Source organism: Parasteatoda tepidariorum, chromosome 6 (assembly GCF_982258835.1).
Source record: "Parasteatoda tepidariorum strain Cologne lab strain chromosome 6, Ptep-v5.0, whole genome shotgun sequence".
Classification (NCBI taxonomy): domain Eukaryota; kingdom Metazoa; phylum Arthropoda; class Arachnida; order Araneae; family Theridiidae; genus Parasteatoda; species Parasteatoda tepidariorum.
Genome location: NC_141760.1, coordinates 37682713 through 37695958, shown reverse-complemented (window position 1 = coordinate 37695958; position 13246 = coordinate 37682713). Strand labels below are relative to the sequence as shown.

The window sequence follows — 13246 nt, the reverse complement described above, 5'->3', positions numbered from 1 at the left end:
TGCTTTCAAAATTTCTCTCGATACAAGTTTAGTAATTATTTACAAAAATATATAAAGTATAAACAGCTCATAAAGGTAATCATAAAATTATGTTTCATTTATTTAATTACTGTTTTATTATAAAGGACTGCACTGTCCTTATTTTACTATTTTCATAAATATTGAATTTATCAATGATAAAGCAATGAATTAAACAATAAATTACATATTTTTCATAAAATTTTATTAGATTTCATGATGCAAACTGTTCCTAAAAGTTGCTTTTTTAATGTACTATTTTAATACTTTCAAATGAAAAAGGCAAGGCATAAGCTAAAACAATAAATACCATGAAACATTAAAATTACGTGAATGTCACTATGTTTTATTTTTTCAAACTGCTTCACTTTTTCAAAATATTTTTAGTTTATAAATTATTTTTAAATGGTTATTGTTATTATTATAAGGGATTTCTTTAACTTTCACTTAGTTAATTTTTAATATTGATATTTATTGATATTTTATATATATTTATTGATTTTTATTGATATTTTTTTGATTATATTGATATTTTATTGATATTTTGGAAAAATAAAAGCTTTTTGAAAATATCAAAACAGTATAACTATTATAGTTATAGCAGTATACTAGTATATTATAGCTGTATATTAGTATAACTTTAATTTTTTCAAAACGTATGCTATTGCTCCTCATACAAGTAATAAAAGGCCATTGATTTACTGAAATAATATTTTAACTATTTGTAAGAGTGATAAAAACGTTTAAAACATTATTCTTATAACGTTTTACTAATAAGCATAATACCTTCAGAAGTATTTTAATAGAAAAATATCCAATTAATTTGTGCTTCTATTCTTACCTTTTCAATAAAATTTAGAGTAAAATTACGTAAATGCCTTTTGAACATCACAACGAAATGCTTTAAATATGCACAAATGAGAATCAAACAATTTGGTATCAGAATACTTTACATTAATTTAATGCAACGCTTTTTTATTTTACAATTTATTTTTCATTTTTATCCCAAACAAATCATATAACATGAGACAAGGGATAAACATGTAAGACATTAAATTCGACAAGCGACCAATGTTCCAACAATCCAAGTTCTTTCTAAGTAGTATTTATATAAAAAAATTATAAGATTAATCATTAACTCGGAATTAAAGTTTTTCTTATTAATAAAAGTATATCAATAAGTAACACACTTACACGGACAAAGGTATTCTGGTAAATGTATGGTAATGACATTTCTGGTAAAAGAGAACCATAATTCTGGTTAATAAAACCAGAACATGCAGTATTTATACCATTTGTTTTCATTAATATGACATTTGTCTTTATTTAATATGATGTTTTCTTTAACATGATATGATAGTGACCACATATTTAATGAAAAAAATACAAAGCTAAAAAGTAAATTTAACCAAATGAATAGTTTTCATGCCATGCTCTAAGATATCATGTTTAAACTACCAAGTTTTACCATATGTACTGCATTTTATCACATACGATAAAACCGTATTTCATTGCTACTTTTACTGAAATCAATGCCAAAGTACTTCAGCAAAAATCACTGAGCTTTTCGGTGTTCTCATACAACCTGAACTATGGTACATTTTACCACATTCTAATAATTTTGACTCTACTTTTTCTCCAGAAATGTAAAAACAAAAAAGCGCTTAAAGACAATAAGAAATAGAAATGAAATCACAAGCAATTTATATATAATTCCATAGCATGTTGAAACCTTTATTCCAATGATGAATCTGTTGAATGGAAAATCCTGGTTTCATTAAGCTGCTTTCATAGGCAGTTTTATTTTTCATCAAGAAAAACTCATAGCTATAAGTGAAACTAAGTTGAATGATATAAAGAAACGTTTCAAAATTTCGTATGGATCTGACTTAGAGAATTTTCATGAATATTTAGAATAATGGAAAGTTTATTTTAGCTGAATCCAAAACAGTTTGACATAAACGAAGTTCTTTGAGACCAAGATTTATATTCAAATCCATCGTCAAGTTCCAAGCAATAATTTTTTACATTAATTAACCTCTCATTGAGTAGTGTACATAATGCAGAAACAAAAAACAATTAATGACGATATGAAAGAGAAATAGAAATTGAACCGATTTCAACGTAATTGCTTTGCATATTCATGCATTTGTTTCAAAAATGAATCTGTTAAAAAATCCCGGTCTCACCGTAAAGAACTCCAAACACAGTTGTTAGTATTTTCAACTAGAGAAAGCATTTTAGTACTTCCAGAGCTGAGAGAGAACCACGAAACGAAGTTGAATGAAATAGAGGAATGTCGAAACATTTCTTATCGATTTGTCCAGCAAAATTATTCATAAAGAGCTAGGAAAACTTATTCATTCTTGGTACAAAAACAGCTATCCATGGAGATGCTATATATATGAAAGTGAGATTTTTAAACAGATCCATCGTTTAGAACAAATATTTCGAAGTGCCAGAAAGCTACGTAAAAATCAGCAATATTTTCTATTGAGCTGATGTGGCTCAGAATATAGAGCATTCGCCTCCTAATGAGGTGATCGAGATACGACCCAGTGTTGACTAGTTGATACGAATTCCGCTCTTGACTCACATCGACCACAGGCCTGACGTAAAATAACCACAGTGGTAGACGGAGTTCCCTTGTCGTCAGGATAACCGTGGAAAGTATTGGGGGGTTTTCCTCTCCTTGTAACGCAAATGCGGATTAGTTTCATCAAAAAGTCCTCCACGAATGCTATTTTGTCCTAATGCGTGATCCAGTAGTTCTCTTGTCTTTTGGATTGGGTTCAAAATTGCAAGCCTTCGGAATTGAACATTGCTAGACGTAGATTTTGAATTTGGTCTGTTGCCAGTCTGTTGTTCAATGCTGATTATGAAATGAAATATTTTCTATCATATTTCTGTTTCATATTGTAATTAAGAGCTTTCGTTCTTTTCTTTTTAGAATTACTTAATGATATGATCTCGTAATGTTAATTTAAACTAATATTTTTACTTCCTTATAAATGATTTAGCTTCTTGTTTTAGGTTACAAACAATCTTTACAGCCAACACCATTTCTTTTGTGAATACAAAGCATCCAAACAGATCACCATGGATGATATGGTAAAAAATTTATTTGGTGTCGCAGATTATATGGTATTTAGTGTTATGTTGCTGATATCTGCAGGAATAGGAGTATGGTATGCCATTGTAGATCGGAGAAAAAGCAATACTCAAGAATTTTTAATGGGTGGACGATCTCTTAGCGTCTTTCCAGTGGCCATGTCTGTTTTAGCCAGCTTTATGTCAGCTATTACACTTTTAGGTACACCAGCTGAAGTGTACCGATATGGTACTCAGTACTTGATGATCAATATATCCTTCTGTTTTGTAGTACCAGCCACAGCTTATTTATATGTTCCAGTGTTCTATAATCTTGGAGTCACCAGTGCTTATGAGGTAAGTGCTATTTTTATGTGCCACAAAAAATATTCATTTATAACTTCTAAATATTTGACACAAATTAACATTTGTATATTAAATTGTGCATTTGGTTTGATCTACTATCTTTAAAATGCATGTTGAGTGTTATTGTGTTAAAATAGCTGGTTACAACAATGTAAAATATTTTGGTGTACAGTTGCCACCATTTTTGGTGTAGAGATAATTTAATATTTTTGGCAGTGCATGTAGTCACAATTTATTTACTTTTTCACTATTATAGTTTTATTTATTTATTCTCTTTCGTTTTGTTTCAGTATTGGCAACACGTATTCTCATGCGTAGTAGGATTAATTTATGACCCTACTGAAAAAATATTTAATTTAAAAGCAAACATATTTTTAGTATTGTATTCGCACTAATTCTTTGTTATTTTGTTAATTTTATACAATGTTTTGCACGAGAACTATAATTCTGTGCATAAAAATGTATTAATTTATCTCATCGTCAAAAGTAGTGGCAATTATATATCAATACTTTTTGTAGTGCAATGATAATTGAACATTAGATTTCAGATTTTAAAACTAAAATCTTAAAGGGTTACAGCTTTTAAAGCAATATTTAACTTCATAATTCATAAACACTATTTTATTTGACTTATTAAAAAATTAGAACAACAGCATATACGAACCATTATATAGTTAACATTATTTGTGCTTGCATACATTGTTCCTCTACCTCATTTAATGTGGCAGTTTCAATATATAATTTGTTCTTAGAATATTTAGACGTATATAACAGTGTTTAATGCTGAGACAACTGAAACTTTCGAATTCACGTAGATATTTGGTATGTAAATGAGATAAATCAAATTATTGAAACTTAAAGTGCACTGTACAGTAATGAACAGAAACTTAAAATAAATTCTGGTACGGTCTAGTCCGGTTTACGGTACAGTACCGTAACGATATTTCTTGTAATAAAAAAACCTAGTTTAGGTTTTAAAAAAATTACACTGTATTTTAACCATTCATTTGGTAATCTTTCAATTCATATGGTAACGATTTAGCGGAATTCGGGTTATCAAAATTATAGTTCTTGTTACCACACATTAAATAAAAAATACAAGACGAAACAGAGAATTAATCGAAAGCTTTCATGCCATGCTCAAAGATATCTTGATAAAATTGCCAAATGTTATTGCATTTTCCAAATTTTTCCAAATATTAGAAAACATTAAGATTATTAATAATTATAATTTTTAATAACATGTTAACAATTAATTTGTGTAAAATTATTAATTTTACTAAAATCATTGTCAGAGCTCTCCAGTTAATATTACCGAGCCATTCGGTGCTCAAATTGAGTAAAAAACACTGTAAATTTTGCCGTGTTCTATTATTTTCGGTCATACTTTTTTTTCCTCAGTATATTTCTCTACACATCTGATACTATAACTAATTAAAAATCTCTCACATCAAATTCTCGATGCATAAAAGCCAGGGAGATAAGAATCGGTATTTTAATTACGTACCTAAATGTTTTTTCATTCTTGAAATTGATTGTGTTAAAGCAAAACTGTGTCCATTCAAACTTTTGTCCCAAGGGGATTTAAAATAATGTTTTTCAAAACGAATTTATTCTCTCTAGGATCATATTAAAGGAATATTTTTTTCATGCATAATTGTTTCCCTATTAGATTTTAAGCAATATTTTTCCCAAGCAAAATTTTGCTTCAAAGTAATTATGTCTACTCAAAAATTTGTTGTGCTAGCATTTTTTATGGAAAATTTTCTACCACAACTGTTGTAAGCCTGAGTGAAAATTGCTCCACAAATGAATCGACCTCTTTCAAAATTAAGCACCCATCAAGGTTTTTTAAATAGGTTAGAATTAATTCCGTAAAGGAAGTTAATGTCACCTCCGAAACAGATGCTTCATGTATGAAAAGCATAGAACATTTTCTCCGTCTCTTACCAGGTTTGATATCAGTGAAGCCTAGAAAAAACTAACAAAAATTACAGTTAAAAAGTTATTATTTTAAATAAAATCAAAAGGAAAATCTTAAAGACAGCTTAACGAGTTTTGAAAATTCACAACTCAGACAGAAAAAATGTAAGAGCCAAACAAAAAATAAGCAAAAGGCTTACTGGAAATTCAAAAAGAGATTTTGTATTATTTTAATTCTACTTTTTTTCGTTTTAAGTTTTTAAAAAATCAAAAAGGTATTTCAATGAATAAATTAATTTTGTTTTAGAAAGAAATTAAAACTTTAGATTTATTTCACAGTTATTATTTATTTTATATCAAGGAAATTGCTTCAAAAAATTTATGCCAGTATTCCGAAGTATTCCATTAAATCAGAATAACAAGAATTATATACCTTGATAATAATTTTAGTTTATCCCATCTTTAAAACAGATTATCAACTTACGTACTTGCGTAACTTAAAGATATTTAACATATTCCCTTAAACACTCTTGTATCTAATTATAAATGAAGTGTAACAAACTGATAGATAGAATTATGATAGTTAATAATTTGGAGAGCTAGCATTGCATCTGAAGATTTATTAAATATAAGAGTGCTATATTGAGAAACGGTATGCAGATGTGGATAAGGTTTAGAGAGATTATGCAAGATTATTAAACAGTTTATCAATTATTCAACTGCTTAAATCCTAGATTATTAGTTTAGGTTATCTCAAACTGGGTTTAAACTAGTGAAATACATTAAAATTAATTTAACTTAATCATATTAAAGTTCATAAAATGTACAAAAAATCCATAGCAGCAGGCCTTTCATATGTTGGCGGAATATATTCCAAATAAAAAATAAATATAGTTGATCTTTTATTTTCTTTTTTTTTTTTTGTCATTTTTGTAGACTCATCTCCTTACTATTATGTACTTTAAGTAGAAAGGAAATTGGCGGGAAAATATACCGCTGTACAGTGCGCAAAAAATAAACGGACCATCCTAAATAGCTTTTGATCTAAAGATCGGATCTTAAGGAGGAGGAGAGCAATCAAAAGTTTGGATTTCTAAAAGTTAACTTTACTTTTTGCTTTTTTCACTCGAAAGCATTTTAAGTGAATCAAAAAACACTTAAATTAAATTATAAAATATTTAGAAAGTTTTTATTATTTGTTTTATTATTTTATTTAATACTGGTAAAAGAAATTTTGAAGAGTCAGGTGTACAATTCGTTACAACATTTTAAAGAATGTAATTTTACAAGACAAAATACGAGATTTGAGCAAATTTGGTCTAATCGTTCTTGCGAAATCTAATTTTAAGTGTACGACCATTTTAAAATTTTGATTTCTCATTTAATTATTTGACCGATTTTGCTCAAATCTTGTATTTTGTCTGACAAAATTACATTCTTTAAAATGATGCAAAAATTTTATACTATACCATTCAAAAATTTTCGATGAATATTAAAAAAAAATAATGAAAATAATAATAATAACTGAAAGTTATTTTTTGCATGAAATTATCTTCGGATAAACGAATTTTGTAATTGTGTGCAAAAATGTTTTAATTCGCTTAAAAGTTTCTAGAGATATGGTGAAATACACAAAAAGTAAAATTAACATTAAGGTGTCCAATCTTTGGACATCTCTCCTGACCACACCATAGGGACCATATTTCCTTGATAGTGCTTACCTTCTATACTTTGAGGGTCAGAAGTCCAAATCCCTTGAAGAAAATGTATGTTAATTCAGAGAAAGTACGTTTTTACGTCTGATTTCGTAACTTAAAATACCGCGTGCACTTAATAACTAGCATACTTGAGTTCATCCCCAGAATTGATTGCTCCAGCATCCTCAAAGACTGAATCTTATAAGAGAAAGATCCGATCTAATATCGATCAAAAGAAAGATAGAAAAATTATTCAGAGTGCTTCGTTTTTTTTTTTTTTTTTTTTTTTTTTTTTTGTGCGCGCTGCATATACTGTAATATAGGGGGTTGATTGGTCAATCTCGTGACCAGTCTGCTAATTATAACCTAATATTTATTAAATATATTTAAATATTCGACTTCATTGAAATTAGATTTCTCAGAACCTATTTAACCGATTTTGATCAAATATGTATTTAGCTATGCAAAATTACCCACTTTAAAATGGCTTAAAAAATTTTTTACCTTACAATTCAAATTCTTTTCGATTATTTTTAAATAAAATAACAAAAAATAATAAATATTTTCTCAAAATTATTTTCGCATGAAATTATCTTTGGATAAAGAAAATTTTTTATTGAATGCAAGTTTTTTTTTTTTAATTCACTTTAAAAGTTCACGAGATATGGTGAAATTTCTAATGGTGCATAACTTGTAAAGTAACTATGTCACAAAATATCAAGTAACTATGTCACAAAATATTAAGCAACAATGTCATAAAATTTTATAAACACTATATCACAGTAGATTTGCTCTAAAAATATTTCTAAAACATTAGGAAAATATTAAAAACATTCTTGAAGAAATGTTGACAGGTTACATTAAAATTTGAAAGAAAATTCTGGTTTCTGAAAAGAGAAACATACTTTTTTGATCCAAGAGCTTCATTTCCATTTCATCTCACAAATTTTCCGAAATGTTTGCATAGGTAGAGCACTTTAAAACTTAAAAGATGTACGGAATATTCGCAAAACAAGTGGAGTTGAGTTGCTCTATGCTGCTCCATGAAGTATTAAAATATTTTCCTCTGTTTACCTGAAAAATATTTTTATCACTCTTGTTGTGATAAGTGAAGACTTTTAAGCTAAAATTTAATTATGACGGAGACTTTTCATGACATTTTTTAAGAAATTTTAAAAATTCAAATACAAATTTAAGCCTTTCCCTTGGAGAATTGTTTTTAACTTAATATATTATATTATATTCGTAAACATCAATGATAGGAAATTAAGTTTCAAGTGCTAATCAATCACCTTAAAATAATATAATTATAGAGGTTTTAGTTTACTCGTGTTAATTTATAATCAAAAAATGCTGTGAATGTCATTTTGAGAATAAATCTTGAAAAGTAAATATTTCGAAGGAGAGTAAGTATTTCATTAATCGCTATTTTTTTAAAATATTTTGTCAGAAAATATAAACAATTTTTTTTCTTTTTCCGTACATAAATTTAAAAATGTAGAAGAAATACTTTAATGGAGAAATAGGGGGGGGGGAGTATTATTCCCCATTTTTTTTTTTTTTTTTTTTTTTTGATTTTGTAGCCATTATAATAAAATATTTTTTATTTTTTTGATCTAATTTTATGTATTTGCAGTCAATATTAAGTGAGTCATTCTTCTTTTTGGTTTTTATATACTTTTTTTTCTTCAAATTTATGACACAGTGAGTTTCTTAACTTCAGTACTTAATGTCAGTTTCGCGAATTTTTGTATTTTAAAATTCTTTTGGAAATATGTTGTAAAAACATTTTCCGCAAACTGTGTAAAAATTGAACACAGACAATATCAGAAAAATATGATAAAAAGATTATTTGAAGCATTATCATTCGAAAAAACTATACACTTTATGTTTAGAAAGATGTTTTTTTATGAAATAGAAAAAACTGAACTTTAAAACTAATTTTTGATATTAATCGATAAGTTTATCTATTTTGCATCAATTATTTATTATTTAGGAGCACTGCTTACTTATGTAAGTTCAAGATCATTTACAAGTTCAATACTAACCTGTTTCTTAATCAATCTACAAAGATAAGTAGGTCCTGCTAAGACTGTTTGTTGAAATATATAAACTGATGTTTGTAGAAAATGCAACACCATGAAGGAATCATCAGAATCAAATGAAATTCGCAGCAAATGTCAATTATAGGATATTATGCAAATTAATAAAGTTTCAGAGCCATCGCGCGTGCGTGGCGCGCGCAGCGCCCTCTGAATTGATGCTGAAAGCGTATAAATAAAGTGCTGTAGCGGGACGTTGAAAATAGTCTATGATTATTTGTTAGTGGCAAACGTTTAGTGAGACCTGAGTATGCCTCCACGACGGAAGAATAAGAAATTCAAGCAACTTACGGAGTTTGAACGAGGGAGGATAATCGGCCTTCGAGAAGGAGGATTTTCCTATCGCGCAATAGCAGCTCGTATGCAGCGGAACAGTTCCACAGTGATGCGAGTTTGGAAGCAGTGGACCGACGAGCACCGAACAACTCGAAAAACAGGCACTGGACGACAGAAGGTGACGTCAGAGCGCGATGATCGACACCTGCTCCGCATGGCGGTGAATGATCGCACAGCTTCCTCCAGGCAGCTGGCAGCACATTGGTCTACTGCTACAGGTGTACAATTGTCGGCTTCGTCAATTCGTCGTCGTCTGCTGCGCCGTGGATTGCGTGCAAGGGTGCCATTATACAGGATTCCCCTCACGGCGGATCATCGACGGCTGCGTCGGCAGTGGGCTCTTGAGCACAGAGACTGGCGAGCTGATTGGCACCAAGTTGTCTTTTCAGATGAATCACGCTTCAATTTGTGGACCCATGATGGCCGTGTTCGTGTTAGACGTTATGCCGGTCAACGCTGCCTTCCTGAGTGTATTATTGAACGACATAGTGGTCGAACACACGGAGTTATGGTCTGGGGTGCGATTTCGTATCATGGACGATCCAATTTGATACGAATTGAGGGTAATCTCAATAGCAACAGATACGTCCGTGAAGTGCTACAGCCCGAAGTCGTTCCTTTCCTTCAAGGCATCCCTGGAGCTATCTTTCAGCAGGATAATGCACGCCCACATGTTGCGTGGACTGTTAGAGACTTCTGTTCAGCACAACGCATGCAACTTCTTCCTTGGCCTGCTTATTCGCCGGATATGTCGCCTATTGAGCACGTGTGGGATATGGTTGGTCGGCGTCTCACTCGTGATCCGCGTCCTGCAGTTTCCAAAGACGAACTTTGGTTGCGCATACAAGCGATATGGAATTCTCTTCCTCAAGCAGATATTCAACATCTGTTTGACTCCATGCCACGTCGTATAGCAGCACTTATTGCAGCGCGTGGTGGCTGCACCAAATACTGATTTCGGACGCTTAATTTGTTTCTTTTGTTTTGAAAATTTCATCATTTATTTGTATCAGTACAAGTCGTTTCTGCATTAAATTTCATTTGATTCTGATGATTCTTTCATGGTGTTGCATTTTCTACAAACAGCAGTTTATGATAACTTTTGACAACTCCGCTTAACAATTTGTAGTTAAGATAACAGAATTATGTTGATTTTCTTTAATTATGCTTCAAATATATATAAAGTGCATAAATGTTCTTGTAAAAATAAAAGAAAGAACACTTGAGCAATGTGTTTTATGAGATTATTTTAATCAAAAAATTTTTACTTTAGAAGAAAGATATTACATCAGATCAAACGTTATGCAGTGTGTTTTCTTTAAAATTCATTCATAATATCAATGAATTTTATGTTATTTTTAGTTTAAAATGCTTAATTTCTTAAATAATGCTTATTTTTAAAAATAAATTAATTGCTTAACTCGTTGAAAGCAATTATTTTTATTATTCGAGCAAAATTACCAGAATTCATCGAAATTAAAAAATTTTGAAATAGCGAAATAGCATAATTTGTTTTACGAATTAATAGCTTTTGTAATAAATTGCGCTAAATATTTAAAGGAAACGTTTGTTTTCCTTTAAAAATTTATTCCCATTTTAATAATTATAGTTTGGGAAGAGTCGAAGCTTATATTTAATTGGAAACTTTATTGCAGAGCGAAGCGTATTTTCTTTGTTAAACTCAACATTCTTTGATGAATAGAAATCAATAGTTGAAATTCTTTTCACAAAATATAAGCAGAATTCTCATTAGTCTCTGAAATATTTATTAAATAATAATATTATGTCGTAAATTTTTAAGTGATGCAGACCGATTCCCAAAATTGAAAATGAATGACCAACTATATTGAAAAAAACAAGAAATTTGATTTTAAATTATTATTAATAAATTATTGCACGCATTTAACTATTTTATTTTATCGAGCATTGAATAACTGGCTCAATTCTGAGTTTACGACTACCAATGTTACTACTATTTATCCAAAAAATCTGTAGCCTTGTAATTTTGAACTAGCCCCAAAAGACAAAGTGACGCCTGAAATAAAGATTGAGACAAGCTAGGCTTCGTAGAAGACTTTTCTGATTGAACTAACCCAGATTTGTGTTACATTGAGAGGAAAACAACGAAAACCTTCCATGGTTAGCTCTATGGAAATCCAATCAATGATCCATCAGTCACTGAGGATAGTTTACGTCAGCACTGTGGCCCATGCGAGCCGGGAGTAGAATTCATATCAATCAGCTATCACTGGGTTTCGAATCTTCGTGACCTCATTAAGAGATGAATGCTCTATCCCCTGACCCACTATAAATGCCTATAAATGCAATGCACAAAAATTATTTTAACAAAAGCTATTACTTTTTAATATAACATTTCAGACAGTTTACAGTAGGACGCCCATATCCTTAAAAAAAGTAAGGCGTTTTTGAGGTTAAGAGATGTAATAAAATGCACTTGAGGTAAAAGATGAGATTATGTTTTGCATCAAAAATAACTTCATTAATAAACCTAAATTTCAAAATCATTTGCACCTCATAAAATTATCCTCATATAAAACTCATCAGTTCTTTTAGTTAAGATTAGGTGAAATTATTCACACCTCAAATATACTTATTTGCTTGAAGTGTAGAAGAATAGCCTGTACTGCATCTCCATAAGCTGGTTTGCTCTAAAGTAGATTTCCATCAACCTCAGAACAATTTCAAGTGTGAATATAAAAACTTCAAACAATTTGATTATACACCTTGGGAGGTTGTTTTTGAAGTCAACTTAAATATAAAAAAACTTAAAGTCAACTTAATTAATTAAGTTGACTTAATTAATTAATTAAACTTAATTAAACTTAAAGTCAACTTAATTAAGTTGACTTAATTAATTAATTAAACTTAATTAAACTTAAAGTCAACTTAATTAATTAAGTTGACTTAATTAATTAATTAAACTGAATTAAACTTAAAGTCAACTTAATTATAAAAAAATATCTTAAATTTTTATAAGAGTAGATATTTGCACAAATAAATTTTACCACAATTATTTTTCATAAAATTTTGCTTTCCTGTGATGTGTCCAAAAAGTATGGAAATGGTTAAATATCTTGAGAAATCCTGCTTTGGATCAAATTTTAATTCGAAAAACATGCGTGGAAAACACTTTCAAAACAGGCGTTCTACGCACTGAAGACAAATGTATGGTTAAAGCTGCGAGAATATGTTAAAATTCACCTCGTTTCTGGCTACATCGGAATGCCAAAAAGATCAGTAATTTTTACCGAAGTGCTTTGTAAATGACTTTGGTAAAATTAACAATTAAATATGGTTTTATAATATGTGATTAAATTTGGTGAGTGTTTCAATAGCTAAAAATTAAAATTCATAAAATTTTAAAATCATTTTTAAGAAAATAGGTAATAATGGATTTTTTTTAAATTAAAATTTTGATTTACTTTCAATGTGCATTTTACATAAGGCAAAATACTATGTGTATTGTATCTTTGTAAAATACGTTATGAAAGAGATACAGTATCGGTTTCACTAAAATAAAGTATGAAAATACAAGAAGGCTATATAAATTTGTATTAAATTTTATTTTAAATAATAAAAATTTTAATTGATTAAATTTCATTTTGTAATAATTTATGAAATAAATTATTGGTTTTACTTGAAAGAGGAGATGAGCAGGGCTGACGGTAATTGAAGCAAATATTTGCAAAGCGG

The 13246-nt window shown here is 29.4% G+C and overlaps 1 protein-coding gene across 3 annotated transcripts in view; it reads left to right on the top strand.

Annotated features, from left to right (window-relative positions):
- Positions 1–13246, top strand: part of LOC107444065 (sodium-coupled monocarboxylate transporter 2) — an 81970-nt gene that overhangs the window by 22301 nt on the left and 46423 nt on the right. For 2 of the 3 annotated variants that reach the window (XM_071178821.2, XM_016058136.5), the window contains exon 2: positions 3052–3465. In XM_071178821.2, the coding sequence (XP_071034922.1) occupies positions 3118–3465 (348 nt within the window). In that variant the 5' untranslated portion in view covers positions 3052–3117. Of the gene's footprint in view, positions 1–2533; positions 2937–3051; positions 3466–13246 lie in introns of those variants that run through there. The other variant, XM_087165669.1, reaches the window with a different exon arrangement.